Consider the following 16540-nt stretch of genomic DNA (forward strand, 5'->3'; position numbering starts at 1 on the left):
GTTCAGAGTAATGCAGGTGATTGTTGATAATAATAATAAAAAGAACAAGCAATGTTCAAAATAGAGAAGGTGTTGGTCAGAAAAAGGTCGGGCGTAAAAATATGGTTCTGGTAAAATGGCTCTGATGGCCTGAACAATTCAACTCCTGGGTCGCTAGACATCTAGCAACAGGTAAAACCCCCATCCCCACACTCACTTGTCATGCCGTGCTGTCCATCTGCTCCTGGGCTTATTCAAACTAGCCCATTGTTTACAATAAACTGGTGTGGCTACAACCCCGTCGTCTGTGTTTCTGTGCCGGGGTCCCTGAAAACGCCACTTGTGTGGCATGTGGTAGGCGAAACTGCTACATACATATAAGAATTAGTTGTGCATTATTTTAAGGTAAAACCAATGAAGGTATTTTCTTCCTACTCATTTCCAATGCATTAGAAATATGTTTTCCTATTTTGGATTGGATTTAGCATGTCAAATATGAAATATTCTGCAACAAGTGAAATTGGATTATTCCCATCATAATATTGTGTAATTATATGTAATTATTATTAATTATTATATATATATTAATAATTATTATGTATGAAAGTATGTATATGTATGTGACAAATAAAAAATCTTGAATCTTGATATGGCAAATATTGCTTACATATGCCATCTCAGACATGATTTATTATAAAAAAAAACAGACAAAGAATGTGAGACAGTATGTGAAATAATTTAATAAATTAAGTATACAGAGGGAAAGCTTGATGGATGTAAACATATGACATTCAGTATGATAAAAAGCCATTTACACTACAGAAAACCGTTCAATGAAATCTATGCAAAATAAAAGAACACTTGTACTTGTGCATTTTATACTAAGGCATATGCTTTGTATATCTCAGGATATTAAGAAGTGCAGACGTAAAAAAAAAACCAAAAACTAAAAACAAACAAAATAAAAAATGCTTTGCCAAGTGTGTCATTTCACAAGTGGCACTACTTTAGGAGATGAACGACATACATGCCCTACCATTTATGAAGTGTAGACTTTTGATGTACATACTTATAATTTCTAACATTGGAGTAGATAACTTGCAGTCTGTTAGCATACAGTATTAATCAATTTAAACAAAAAAACACCCTCTCTCCACTAAATCATCTTTATTTCCATGTGGCGTCCTCTCCAAGTCAACTGCTTTAACCCGATGAGAGAGACACCAGATTGAAAGGAGATATATTTTGGCCCTGGCAATACCATGACATCCCGATTTATCTTAGCGGAGCTGGCTTTAAAAACAGCATTTAGGATTTGCTCTTTAATGTCATGTGGAACTTATTTTGAGAACAACGCCAAATTCCTGAGGCTACGGCATAAGTAGATGTTTCTAGCTCACAGGCCAATTTCTAGTTTTCGGGGAAATGCTCATGTTTCACAACTAATGACGACGAAGTCCAGAGTCGATCGAAAGACGTCAGATCTGCACGAGGGGTTCTTTTATTTTTATTGTTCCCCCCCCTCAACGCGACCACCAAACAGAGGTTGTGGTCGCTTGAATGCCTCCGAGGGGCGACACCTTGTTTTATCATATCTAGCAAGCCTTAAATTATAATACAAGTAACAGACCAGAATGACCCTCGAGTCTAAGTCTTACAGTAGGAACAGTCGTCGCAGTACGTTCAGGAACGTTGCAGTGTTGTTGTTTTTTTATACTTAATCGTTAAATCAATTCAACAATAAACATTTTCAGACTCGACTTTGACTTTCAAGGTTGAATGCATGTGTGTGTGTTGTGGTGGAGCGCCCTCATTTCACTGCAGAAGGGATTCGATTACAGCTTCCGGCTTTGTCGATCTTTTCCTGTGAGGAGATGAGGCCCGTGATTATTGTCATTATAAACTTCCAAGCACTGTTGAGCCTCCGTATTTCTCAGAATAATAAAATACACTAAACTCGAAAACACCGCCAGACTGTTCTTGTCATCTCGTTCTGACGGTTAGGCCCCGTAGAGTCGACTGTTACGTTCACACTACAGGCAAAAGTGGCCCAAATCCAATTTACTTTTGCCCATATGTGACTCAGATCTGTTTTTTTGTTTTTTTTTCCACAAAAACACAAATCTGGTCCTTTCAATTGGGATTTGGGACACTTTCATATGTGCCATAAGTGAGTCTGAACAGTCATAACGGAATTCATGCAATGTGCAGCTCTAGTCACTCTACGTCACTCTACTGTAAGGCGACAATCGTCAAAATTCTGCGCTGGCGGCGAGTCACTCATTAAAAACGACCACGGAAGACAGCTGGGCTGGAGGTAGTCAGTGGAGGGACAGTGAGGTGTACGACCTCATAAGAATTTAGGGGCTGACGCTCCTGTCCAAGCAAAAACAGGTCTGTGCTTGAAAACATATTGAAACAAAATGGCCGAATGGAGCCAGTCTGTTATTATTCTCCTGCGCATGTGGGTCAGTTCAGGACCGTGATCAGGTCACACTGGGATCTGCTATTGGCCACGTTCCATAATTATGTACATTTTCATTCAAACGTCAAAGGAATTTTAAGCTAATATGTGAAATGCTGCAACAAATAGGATGTCAATTGGGTGAATTTCAATCATTTGAGTTTAGGAAAATGAATCCAAATTTTTATGTTCCGATGTTAAATGACAATAAATGTGTCCTGTTCATAAGCAGAGTGCATTATTGCACTATTATAAGCTTACTATCCTATGAGGGGGCATAAAATGAAAAAAAAAATATAATAATAATAATTAAACTGTTAATTAAGATTATTTGTACACTTATAAATTGTGAACTCCAATTTCATGATGGTGAGGTGGATGTTTTTGAATGTGTTTTCCAGGCTCGTTTACCTTCGCCCTGTCTTGGGCCGACCGCTTCTGCTGCTTTTTGACGTCCTCGGCCTCTCGAGCTTCTTGAGGGACTGCAGCATGCTCTCCTCCGTATAGGCTAAATACACGTGGGACAGATCCACCTCAAACGGCTACAGCGACAGGGGAGAGAGGAAGACCGATATGACCTTGGGTAAGGGTTTGCGGGGATTTAAACAAAAACATCAATCAAACAGAAGGGAAAATGTACTTACGTCTTTTTCTTTCTTGTCCGGCGCAGGGGTCTGCTTCCTCATATTGTTGCCAGTGTATGCCACACATTTCTAAAAGAGGAGGGAAAAAAAACAAAAAAAAAAAAAAAAAACAACCTTTCCACTCTCTTCTGATGGCAAGTAATCAGACAGAATTCAAATGTCCATATCTCGGTTCTCGGCGGTGCATGACTGGTTGTGTTCTATATGACTCACCAGTTGCCATTCTCCTATGTCTTCATTCCAGTGTACGTAATTCTCTATCATTTCCTACATTGAAAAAAATAAAATAAAAAAAACGGGGGAAAGTATGACCCAACAAAGCAAAAACCAAAAATTTCTTTACATATCAAACTACAGTTAAAAAAAAAAATTGGGGGGGGGGAAGCAAGAAAAAGGACACCGACGATGCCCCGCGCCCACCTGATATTCCTGCGGTATGAAGTTGTCTATGATGAGCATCTGGAGGCGGAGCTCGCGGCTCAGCTGGCGGATGTTTTCCAGGAGGCCTTCGATCTCCCTGTGATGCTCCTGCTGCAGGTCGGCCATCTGACACCACGCCCAGCAACAACACAAAACACTCTGAGACAAACATGGCGCTGCCTCACTTAAACACCGACCAAAGCAGAGGGCTGCAGCGGGTGGAGTCTGGTGATCCAGTATACTGGATGTCATCACGCAGCGGCTGCCAATCAGTATATTTCGTTGGGATACCATACTGTTATATATTCCAACTCAGATAGACAGCGAGATGGACAGACAGATACTTTATTGATCCCAGGGGGGAAATTTCCATGTAACAGCAGCTTGCATAACAAAAGGCACTAATAATAATAATAACATAAATAGTAAGAGAAAATGGCAATATGCAATAAACAATAAACCTGAGGATCACCTGAAAGAATTGGCAAAATACAGTAAAGCTAAAGATGCAATGTACAATAAACCTAAATATAAACCTGAGATAAGCAAAAAAGAATAAAAATGGCTCCCACAATTTCCAAGTATAGCAAGTGTAAACCTAGAATAAACAAATAAACAATAAAATAAGCCTAGAAATCAACAAAAGCAAGAATGGCACTATACAAAAAACGAGAACATTTTCAATATGCAATAACCTAACCATAAACAATAAAAGAAACCTAACAATAAAAGAAAACCTAAGAATGAACGACTAATAGAACAAGTGGTAAATATACGATGAGCCTAGTCACAAAAAGATTAACCAACAGAATCAAACGTTAATAATTTAAGAGCGAAAAAAATATTTGGCATTTTTTCTGCCCTCATTAGAGATGCCTTGAAGAACAACGTGTCCATGAAGAAAAACACCTTGAAACACTCATGACGAGTATCAGGATCTCTCGCTTACTTCAGATTTGGCCGCCATCAGCATGGCCCACACCTTCTTCAGCTTCTTGGTTTTTCCCTGCGCCTCCTCCTGAAGGCTGGTGTACTTCTCCTCAATGTCTAGGCGCTCTTGCTGTTTGAGTGAGAGAAGGGGGGGGCAGAGAGAGAGAGAGAGAGAGAGAGAGAGAGAGAGAGAGAGAGAGAGACAAGGGTCAGACAAATATTTTGGTTGGCCAATTACATGAGCTCCTATTTAAAATTAGGGAAATACTGCCCTTTAACGTGGAGATAAAGTATCTTTACTAAGTGGAATGACAGGCTGCTCATACATGGAATACTCTATTTATATATTTACTTTGAGTGAAGTCGTGAACGCGGAGAAAGGTTTGTGATCACCCGAAATAACGGCACATTACACCATGGGCACACTACACGAGTCATCAAAGTCATCAAATGGCCGGACTGTTCACAGTACACTACTTGCCGTCTCGTGGTTTGCACACCACATGACTGATCGGCGACGGGGGGGAGTCACGCATTACAAGATCTTTCCCCGGGAGGAACTCACGACGAGTCTGTCGGGACTCCAAACTACGTTGTGTCACGTTGTCACAAAAACCCACGCCATGAGCGACACCGGAGACCGACACGACAGCACGCGCGGGACATCGGGGATCATTTGTCGGGCAGCGTCACTGCCCTCACTGAGACGACCCCGGCACGACCGGATACGGGCGCTCGGCGGGCGGTGGGATGGCCGGGTGAGCCGCTCGCGGCGCGCGCCCGTCACCCGCGCTGTGGTTTCCCTCCGACCTGGGGCGTTGCTCGGCGAGCTCCGAAAACCCGTCGGCGAGTGGAAAGTCAGGCCGGAATCACGTCGCCTGAACTCGGCGCCATGTGGTCTCCGTCGAAAAACGTCTCCGGCAACCCGGACAGATGGCCTCAGTTTCAGCTAATGTGGGTCGATGTTATTCCATTTTTTTTTACTCTATATTAACTTTATTTGGGGTAAATAACAAATACGGGTTTTAAAGGGGAGAAAATAAGAGATTGAGATATATGGATTTATAGTTTTTCATTTTGTTAAAAAAAAAAAAAAAAAAAAAAAAGGAAAGTATTTTGTTCATTCACATCCATCTTTAAATTTGAAGACTTTGTTCGATTTTTGAGAAAAAATTGTTAAAAATGTCAGCGGGCACAACGGTAAAAAGCCTCATTTCACCGTCTAAAACATGGTCTGACCGTGTCAGTGTTTTAAGCCACAAAACTCACAAATCGAATTTAAAAAATAATCTGCAAAAAATTTGAGAGTGGTTTTAAATTGAGCGTACTTTCCAGGCATTCTTTCTATTTAACACATGTCTTCATATCTCATTTATTTGGATGATAATTGAGTCGGACAAAACAAATAAATAAATAAATAAATAAATAAATAAATAAAAACGTAAAAGTCATCGACCCTTTTATACTTTTCCTCCTCAATCCTTTAATTAAAACTAGAGGCGGCTGTCTATTTTTCTTGACTAAAGCCACTTAAAAAAATAGTAGATAACCTTGATAATTTGAAATTTTATCAGCGGCCCTAGTTAAAGGGATTTTGGGGCTTTTGTGCTCTACTATAAATAGCTGTGGTTGAAGCACTTCGGAGAAAAAAACCACAATTTCTTTTTAAATTAGAGAAATGAAGAATGAAATTGATTTGTAATCTTCTGACATACATAGCTCTTTTGTGGTTTAACAGTGGATCATTTCTCAAGTCTGTGTGTGTGTGTGTGTGTGTGTGTGTGTGTGTGTGTGTGTGTGTGTGTGTGTTATCAAAGAGAATAATCTTTCATGCACTGGTCTGCGATTCACTTCTTATCCTCCAGAGGAAGTGGAGCCGAACCGGCCGCAACCAACAGTTGCGCAACCACCAGGATGTGAATGTGTTAATACAGAAGTGTCAAGTTACTGGGGAATTTATTTGTTGTTTAGAAGGTTATTACCAACATTTTGTTTACTTTTAACTGCTCATATTAAATGTCAGGCTTGTTTCCAATGTCACCATTTCCATCGTGAGTTAATCTTTTCAGTTCACCACTTGTTTCAGAAGTTGTAGGACCGTCAATTTTACCTTTGGACCTTTTACCTTTTATTTGGTCTTGCATCATTTTTATTTTTAATGTTTTTTTTTAAAATTTTGTTATTTTTAGGGTAAATCTGTTGTTCATCACTAGGTTAAACGTAAATATATTACTATATATTATTGTGTACAGTGACAGTTTCTTGAATATATATATAAAAAAAACGATATTACATTTTTTTATGTAATTTTATTACATAAAATTATTTTAAATTATTTTATAAAAAACAATTCCAATTTCCCTTCAGGGAAATCCCTGAATATAAAGAAATTCTATCTATCTATCTATCTATCTATCAAGCTTGTAGTTTGATCCAATGATCCACATGGTGCATCTTTATTTAGGCATCATAGAATGCAGTCGTTTTGAAGCATATTCAATCTAATGGGAAAACGGGTTACTTGCTACTATTGTACAATTTTTTTTTCCATAAACAAAAAAAGATTAAAAAAAAATAAAAAATAGCCTGTACGTGTTTGGACTAAACAGTCTCTCAAACCTCTTTCTCCTCCAGCTCCCTGCGCAGCTGCTCAGCCCTCCGCCGGCGCTCTTCCAGCTCATTGTTGGATTCCTGGAGGAGCTTCTCCTGCTCCTCAGCCTTGGCCAGCAGGTCCACCCCGCCCACAATCACCTTCTTCTCCAGGGCGGAGAGTTTCTCCAGCAGCAGGTGGTGTTCCTGCCTGAGAGGGGACAAGGGGGCGCCGATTAGAGGGGGCCACTAAGCTAGTTTTACCTCAGGAGTTCCGGCGTGAACCCCGCCGCCCAGCTAACGACAACAAACCAACTCCTGACATTGACGCCTTCGGACGGTTTTCAAGCTCCCGACCGCACACGCCGCGGACTCACTGAGCCTTGAGCAGGTCCTTCTCCCTCTTCTCCAGCTCCGCCCTGGCCTTGTTCCGTTCTTCCTCCTCCATGTCCAGCTTGGCCTCCAGAGCCTTCCTCTCCTCCTCGATCTTCGCCTGCATCTCCAACATCTTGTCGGGAGAAACCTTCTTCTTGCCTAAACAGAGACGGTCAGTTTGAATACGTTATAGATACATGTTGGATGTGCGGGTTATGGAGCCGTCATAATCGGAGAGGATGATCGGGATAAGAACAGAGCGTAGTTTGAGATGTTGAGCATTGTTAGATGCGTTGAGTAATTATTTCTCTTATAGGGGCAATAGACAACTTTTTGACGCCCCCCCCCCCCCCTCCCCGAGTAGTATTATTGTTTGCACCACTGTCGCAAAGACAACAGCATTTTTTTCAAGTGACAATTTTCAAGTAAATTGAAATCATCCCAATTTTAGTTTAATTGTATTTACTTTGGTTATATGTCTATGATTGCACAACCACAACAAATATGTGAAACCGTTTTGATAGAATTCAACGTTTAAATCGTACCACTCGGAGCCATTGTTGTGAAACGGTGAAGAGGAAAAACCCTTCGTGTCACGCACCTACGTCACTTCGGTAAACAGACAGTTTAAGCCGAAACACCCCCGCAGCACGGGCGTGTTTCGGTCCGACTTGTCTGTGAAAACTTTCTCCTCCGTATAGTTATGGGTTACACGAAGCGGGTGGCGGGAGCTCTGAATCACCTGACCAGTGCGATAGATCCAAGTCAGTGTTAGCAGTGCGTACTGGACTTCGTTTTCCGCGATGATAGTCAGTTCTCCAAAAGCGACGCTGAATCTGATATGACTCCGGACTTGGAGAACATTTCAAACAGCGGAATTCAAACTTAATGTGACGATGAAAGTGATTATTTTCAAGAACCGCGACGAAGACGATTCCGTTGTTATTATAACAGAAGAAGTCGATGACGTGACGAAGTCCGTTGAGGTTGGAGACAGATTTTCAGATTTGCTGAGACTCATATTAGACTCTACATTTTGTTGTGTTGTCTGTACTTTTAACCTCCAAAATAATTCCACTTTGACAAAACATGTATATTGTTACTGTTAAATAAAAGCTTTTAAAAAAAAAAAAAAAAAAGAGTTGTCTTGTTGAGCTGTTCGTGATTGGCCCATTCAGCAGTTTGCTAAGTAGCCATGAAGCTTTGTTTGTCCGCCAACTCCATTTGCATTCTGGGAGCTCCCTGAATGAACCTGATGTGGGGTGATCGCGCTCTGCTCCGCCCCGGCGAATAAAGACCATCGCTGGTTGTTGGTCTGACAGTTGCCGGTAGGAAATTTAACATATCGCCCAACCCTACGACACACTGCCGTAAATCAATAATTTTCCCCGAACTGCATAGTGATATGGAGGCTTATAGGGAACCAATCTTAATGCTGATGGTGTCTATTATATTGCCATTACACTGTGCAATCAACATTAACCACATAATGATAAATAAAAGAAAAAAAGTTGTCTATTGCTCCCATAAAAAAAAAAAAAGGTATAGACCAATATTCACCAGCTTGCTGAGCGAGCATAAGAAAAAAAATATACACACACGAGAAATGTTAATGTCCAAAGTTAGTCATTTCATTTGCGGGTTTACTGAGCTCATTCAGTTAGTTGCAAAGTACCAGCATGTTAAAAACGGCCGGGATGTCACTCTCTCACAAGGCGGTAACGTAAATGGCGGTGATGATATGAGGACTATGGAGGACAGCCGTACAGGATGGGATGGAAAAGACCTGTTAGATAAGAGCCTGTTTGGTTTTTGTTTTTGTTTGCCGGCGTTGTCAGGCTCCGTGAAGCTAGCGACCACTAGCGCGCTGCAGTCAGGTGGTTAGCATGTGAGCGGAGGCATCATATCTATAGTAAAGTCAGCAGAATAGAGATTCTCACACCAACCTCTTTCTTCTTGAATTAAGAGGTGTATAGGGAGTCAGACAGGTGGCATTTTGCAACCGGTGGTGGGGGGAGAAAGACAGAAAGAGAAAAGAGAATTCCCAATCACGAAGTGGCCCAAAAAAGGTCGTTTGTGGCCCTACAGGGTGGAACACAAGGCAAAGGACAGTCGCATGGGAGGAAATAGAGAGATCCATAAAAGGATGAACGTGAGGGAACAGAAAAGGAAAGAAGATTGGAGCCTACGGAGCGGCGTCGGCCTTCAAAGCAAACAACGGTGAAGAAACAGAGACAGTGTTCGGTGGCGCGGGTGAGAGTGTTGCGCTGCGCCTGAACAAAAAAAATGAACCATCGTCGTTGGGAAAGGTTGAAATTGAGAACGCTGCTATGATAAAAACCAACAGCATGCGGCGGTGGCAGCAGCGGCAGGAGCGCAGGTGAAAAACACGGAGGTCATGCTGTAGGCTATGGCGCCGCCGAAGGAGAATAATATGCTTCATAAGGAGTCGGCCCCCTGGGGAGAGTCCATGGGTCTAGCGAGTGCTCCAAAAAGAAACCTTCAGCCCAATGTGAAGTGGGGGGGGGGGGGGGTTTCTTGAGACGCCGTGTTCAGAAACACCAACAACTGGCATTTGTGAGATAACTTCCATGGAAACCCAGGCAACGCTTGAAGCTCTTAGGAGGGTGGTGGGGGGGTGGGCGGGCGCAATTGACATGGGATTGGTGAGAACAGCAGGTTGGCGGGTGAGTTTGGGGGGGTGGGGGGGGGGGGGGTTATTAGTGCTGCTCCCACTCACTAGCTGGAGGTTTGTTCTCAGTGGGCTGCGACACTGAGAAGGAGCAAGCAGAGTCAGAGCTATTGTTGCTACTGCTGCTGCCTGCAAGAGAAAAAGAATAGTGCTTCTCAACGCTTACCACTCAAAGAGAAGATAGGAAAAAAAACTTTTTGGCAAAAAAAAAAAGGGGGGGAACTCCTAAATGAGGGGAATGTAATCATTTAAGAAAATCAGTCTAAATCACCACTTTGGAATGACATAGTCATATCTGAGCGGAAAGGTGCTCTTTCTGAGCATATTGAGCAAGAAGGGACTTCTGCAACGTAAAGCAACACCCATCACCCGAGATTTTAATAATTAGATATATTGAATATTCAGCGCCGGGAAGAGAACTCAATTAACTTAGTGAGCGCAGGACATGTCATTGTGAGTTATTCGTACCTCTTCTTCTCCGGCGCCCTTCCCCCGCCTCTCCTCCTTCGTCGTCGCCGTCATCCATCTCTTCTGAGCCGCTGCCCTCCGAGCCGGAGATCTCCTCTCCTGGGGTGGAGGAACGCAGCCTTTTCAGGGCCCATCACTAAACTACAAGACAGACTTTTGCGGCGCGTGCTCGTGCGAACAAACGGGACGTTCGGGCGGTGACAGACGAGCTACCTTCCTCCAGCTTCTTCTTGAGCTCCTCGATCTCCTTCTGGAACTGCCGCAGCAAGGCGTCCTTGGGGTCCTCGTTGATCCTGGCTTTGTTCTTGATGTTCTTGGCTCGGTTGGCGTAGCGCAGGGTGCTGATGGTCTCATCGTAGTTGTAGTCTGCGGGGCCTATGTTCGCACACTGGTGGCAAATTAACAAGCGAAGTCAAGGGAGGGAAAGAGGGGTGCATCTGAGATGGGCAGGAAAGTTACGAAAACAGCTGTGAACCCCCGCAAGATGCATTGATGATCCGACGCATGTATATTGTTAGCGCAGAGTGAGGGCATACATTTGTACACACACACACACACACACACACACAAAACTAAGCAAACTTCCTGCATCAAAAAACCCCCACCATAAGTAGGCAGTGGTTTGTTGTTGTGTGAAGCCAAATTAAATGCTGAAACCTAGTGTTTTTGGCACGGTTACCAAACATGTTGGTATGTTTGTAGTACTTTGTCAATACCATGAATTAAACAACAGGAAACAAGGAAGCCTCCGATACCATTTTAACTGGACGTGATATGATATTTTGATATTGACCTTACAATAGCAAGCAGCTTAAGAGTGAGAGATGACTGCATTCATCGAACACTTTATTCGATACTCCCTGCGTCTATTGTGGCAGGAAGTATGAATATTTCGCAGAGCAACCATGACTGTGAAACGGGGTTTCACAAATTGAGTAACACACACCGTTGAAAAGGTTATAGTTCATGTATGTGGTGTGGATCTGAACTGAGCGCAGAGTGTGTTTGCAGTGCTCCACCAACCATCATGGTCTTGGAGTTCCCTCCGAGCGAGTCCTGCAGTAGGCGGGTGAGTTTTGAGTTCCTGTACGGTACGTGGGTACTCTTCCCATCCACCAGGGCCGATATGACGTTACCCAGAGTGGAAAGGGATAGATTGATCTTTGTGGCTTCCTTCAAGCGCTGACCCGTAGCACCAGTCTTCCCTTGTCTCTCAGAACCCTGGTGGTGGGCATGGCAACAACAAAACCAAACAAAAAACCCACCAAAAAAACATTCAGACGAGTATTAATCATTCGGAAATACATCTTAACAACCAAGAAATTTACTAAGAATTGTGGATATTTTGACCAAACGCCACAAAAACGTACCGCAAGATCCACCAAATGCAGTTTTCCCATGCGCACGTGCTGGTTTCCATCCACACCTTTCTCGCTGCACTCGATGGTGATGGTGAAAATGGCGTGAGAGCGGGAACTGTGCTCGTTCATGTTGGTGGCACCGACAGAACCTAAAAACAACAATTAACCGTACATTACGACTATAAGGGGTGACTTTAATTTTTTATTTTTTTTAAGGTTTTTGTTTTAAGATTGGCGTAAAGTGAGATTTCCATTACGACTATTCTTTGTTGAGCCAGCGTTCCCTCTGGGAGTATTTTGTAGCTGTGATGCTCTCTATTTTATTTTATTTTTAATCCATAGGAAACATGTTTTTTTTTTATTGTAGCTTGTTTAGAATAATTATGTTTCCGTTATGTGTTGATTACAGTTTTTATTTTTTTTATTTTTACTTCAACCTTCAACCAAAATTCCTGAACCCAAAAGTATTTTTGCCTCAATGGCATTATTTGGACACGTAAATGACAAGGGGTAGGTATTATTTCCCCCGTAATTAATTTATGTTGCACACTGAGTTGCAATATCGTCATGACCGATTTTTAACAAGACTATAAAAACACTGGGGTTGAGGACATTGATTCATTCTAAGTAATGTCTTTTCAGTCTGACAATTTGGGCGAATGATTCCACTTACGGTTTTTATGTCCCAGAGTCATGATCCTGTCCATGTCGTCGGCGTTGTTCACGACATAACCCGACAGGTCCTTAATGTATACGCCAACATCGGGTCTTTCTTTCACCTGCCATGAGGAAAACAAACAACATTCCACATCATCTCTTATACCTTTTCAGGTTTTGATAAACAACATTTTAAAGAGGACCAATTATGCTCATTTTCACCAAGTTTATATATGGTCTCTGAGGTCCCCGAAACATATTTTTATTTTTTTGGCTGAAAATACCACTCAGATTACGCATTTGAGCCGTTCAAACATGCGTCCAATCCACCCCGTCTGAAACCGGGTTGTTTCAGCGGGAGAAGCCACCCTCCAGAGGCCCCTAGTTCTGTGAGCCAATGGTGTTTGAGCACAAGTACCAGGTTCTGTCAGCCAACGGCATTTGAGCATGGCTTTCGGGTTTCGTTGGATTTACTGCGTAACTTTCACTGATATCACCTCATCAGTCCACCAAAATCTTTTTCTGAACAAAGGCAAGAAGCGCGAAATAAGCAACCCTGCTGCTGGATCTTCACTCATATTACATCTACAATAAAAAGTTTGTTCCGACTTTTACCGCAGTGTGTGGAGCAGCGCAAGGCATGGAGCAACGCGGGCTTTGGCGGGGCTTGGGGCTTTTTTTGTTTCATTCAATTACAGAAACGTCGGAAAATAAAATAAATACATCTACAGTTTTGTTTGGAGAGAAACGCGGAGTGGATCGCGCGCCAGAGCCTACAGTACAGTCAACCTAACGTGGATGGACGGACAGAGACTTTGTTTAAAATACTTACATTTCCCTCTCTGCAGTTTTTGCACGGACAGTTTCTATAAATTCCTCTTCCTCTTAAAATATTTGTGGTGGTCTCTGCAGCCAACAGAGCATTATCCACTAGCTCTTAGCTTCGATGCTAGCTGGTCCAGTCACACTCCAGGCTCCAGGTGGAGTTACTGAGATGGGGGGAGGGTCTAATTCGAATGTGTCACAATGCTACGTAGTATGTAGACACAAAGCGGAACAGCTCATTTTAGGACATATTTTCCCGAAACAGACAGCTCACAATAAACCAACTGGGTTGTCTCATACCCCTTTCCCACTGTACCAAAAATCGGGTAACAGCTGCTTACATCCGGCATTGGTCATCAGGAAAAACCCGGATTTCAGTCCCGGGTCACATGACGCCACAATAGACAATTGAGTTTTGAATCGGCTCCACCTCCAATCGGCTCTGATGTAAACAGGACACCCGGGTTGACACACTAATTTTGGCCCCTGTACTTGCGCAATGCGATGCGCGTTGAAGTTCCGTACGTTGGCCTATAAATAGACAGGAATATTCAAGATTCAAGAGGTTATTTGTGTGTCATTCGATCATTTCATACCCGCGTTACAATCCAAAATCCCCTTTCCTGTTTGTGACGTCAAACGTGAGACACCAGAAAAAAAACATAATTTCTCCTGCTCATGGGAAAGGTGCCAACCGCCTGAAAATTAACTGGGTTTAAAAAACCTGGGTAAACCCGCTTATTCTGGTGTGAAAAACTTATTATTTCACAGTTTGTGTGTTAGACCCATCAGACACCCAAATGTATGTGCACAAGCTCTGAAAAAGATAGTTTTGCATCATAGGTTCCCTTTAACAAACAACAAATAAACAGACTCATTCAGATTGGCATTAAAATGCATCTGAGGTGGGCAGGAAAGTTACGAAAACAGCTGTGAACCCCTGCAAGATGCACTGATGATCAGACATGTACTGTAAATTGTTAGTGCAGAGTGAGGGCATACATTTGTGTACACACACACACGAGAATGTGAGTATCTGGATACAAGATGGCTGGTCTGAATGGAGTCAGCGGGTCACAGTTTTGCCCTTTATTGGTTGAGCTGTAGTTTTGACGTCTTGTTACCTCAAGCCTCTGCATCTGGTCCTTTCCCAGTAGGTCCTTCACCTCCTCATTGTATATCTCCAGGTATGATACACGGACTAAAAAGCTGTGGGGGGAGAGTCCAGTAGCATAAGTAGCAGAAAACTATCGGGCCGGTAGGCACACACAAGAGTACTTGTGTGTTCAAGCCTGTCATATCACTCTTATCAATAAGATACACACAATAATGACACAATCAATACAAATCAGTTGAAATTGATTCTATGCAATAATTGGTCCAGAAAACGTGTTCAATGAGTGGACATCGTCTGAAGAGTATGAACGTTTGCGTGCCCCTACCGCGTGTCCCCCTCCGCCTTGGCGATGTGACCGAAGACGTGAGCAAAGGAGTTTGGGATTATCCCCCTGAGTTCTGGCACCGCCCTCACACCCTCCATCGTAAACGTCTTCCCTGTGCCGGTCTGCCCGTACGCAAAGATGGTTCCTGAAATGGAGAGCAAGGCTCAGAATATGACCACCAGTATCATTGACGAAGATAACAAACCACTGAATAAAACTGCATTTTCAAACAGGCACAACGCTCAATCTGATTATTAAATGTAGATTCTGATGTAATGAAATAAAGCTTACCATTGTAACCCTCCAGTACTGAGTCGATGATGGGTCGGGCGGTGAGATTGTAAACATCCAGCTGTTTGCTCTCCGGTCCAAACACAGTGTCAAAGGTGAAGGTCTTGGGAGGCTCGTGAGGAGTCTCCAGCTTGTTGACCATTATGGTTCCTCGCATCTCGTCCACACTGACGGTCTGCCGGTGGCCCATCATTTTCTCCTTTTGGTTGAGAGGACGACATCTCACCACCACTTTGACGTTGTCACTGATTTCCAGCTTCTCGGGTTTATCCAGTTTATTGCTCTGGGTGGGGGGGGAAAAATATAAATAAAAAAAAAGTGGCAACTCTCCAAAGCTCGGCTTAAAACACATTTTACTTTCCATATAAATTGGCTAGAGCATTGCGCGCTTAACGTTGCTTAACTCATATCGCCAACTCATCCTGTAACAGGGAGCGTACTGCAGCCCGGTGATTCTCAACCCTTTTTTGGTATTCCAGGGCCTCAACTTGATAGGCATTTGTTAACGTTTAAGGCATCTGGGAACCCCGGGTGGAGAACAGATAACGATAACGACAGATACGTTACAAACAGGCTACGAAAGGGCACTTTTGGCAATGAGGATGCAAGTACTGACTGGTGTGTGTGTATGTATATATATATATATATATATATATATATATATATATATATATAACATGAATATGAATGAATATAGTTAGCTATTTCTCAATTTGATGAATATGTATATAGCAAGGATACGGTTGATAAGGGATGGTCTAAATTATTAGTAAGCGTTATTACATGTATTGTAGCTTGAATGTTATTGTAGCTTGAATGTTATTCTCCCTTGTAAGTCGCTTTGGATAAAAGCGTCTGCTACATGACTAAATGTAAATGTAAATGTTACAATATATTGCACAGGTTACTCTTTGCGTGCGTGCGTGCGTGTGTGTTTGTAAGGTGTGTGTGTGTGTGTGTGTGTGTGTGTGTGTGTGTGTTTTGGGAACGGTAGCATAGCATTCGACAATGGGGATTCGGCCTAAACGTCCACAAATGCCCGCTGAGTTGAAAACCGCGCCTTGTCCGCAGGCGGACAGATAACGAGGCGACGTTCGGACGGGCGGCTTCGTGCTGGCGACGCGATGCTAACCGGTTAGCATCGCTAACCGGTTAGCATCGCGTCGGAGCGGAGCGAAGGGAGGAACCCTTTCCAGATAAAAGGGGGCTCCAGAGGCGTGGTCCTTACCGGCATGTTTACAATCCTACGCTGCAGAGTCTGCGGCCTCTTGTGGGAGAGAGAGAGAGAGAGAGAGAGAAAAAACAACCTGTCGTGCGTTTCAGCGACGATTCCTTTTTTCTTTTTTTCCTCCTTCTTCTGCTTATGACGAGGACTGAAATGTCAACGCCGTGCCCATAATATC

At 43.0% G+C, this 16540-nt stretch overlaps 1 protein-coding gene across 3 annotated transcripts; it reads right to left on the reverse strand.

Annotated features, from left to right (window-relative positions):
* Positions 1-694: 694 nt before the first annotated feature.
* kif3a (kinesin family member 3A) lies at positions 695-16540 on the reverse strand. Of its 3 annotated transcripts, none has more exons than XM_080008328.1 (17): positions 16366-16540; positions 15138-15420; positions 14847-14991; positions 14529-14613; positions 12596-12701; positions 11932-12071; positions 11585-11782; positions 10775-10949; positions 10562-10660; positions 7404-7560; positions 7057-7237; positions 4457-4567; positions 3508-3633; positions 3301-3354; positions 3088-3156; positions 2855-2985; positions 695-1843 (listed from the first exon to the last, which is right to left on the reverse strand). In XM_080008328.1, the coding sequence occupies exons 1-17, from the start codon at positions 16369-16371 to the stop codon at positions 1795-1797; spliced, it is 2115 nt and encodes a 704-aa protein (XP_079864454.1). In that variant the 5' UTR covers positions 16372-16540; the 3' UTR covers positions 695-1794. The 3 variants fall into 3 exon arrangements, with proteins under 3 accessions (XP_079864454.1, XP_079864455.1, XP_079864456.1); XM_080008329.1 differs by having other exon boundaries at positions 16445-16496; XM_080008330.1 differs by lacking the exons at positions 695-1843; positions 2855-2985; positions 3088-3156; positions 3301-3354 and having other exon boundaries at positions 3576-3633; positions 4417-4567.

Source organism: Zeus faber (assembly GCF_960531495.2).
Source record: "Zeus faber genome assembly, chromosome: 10".
NCBI lineage: Eukaryota > Metazoa > Chordata > Actinopteri > Zeiformes > Zeidae > Zeus > Zeus faber.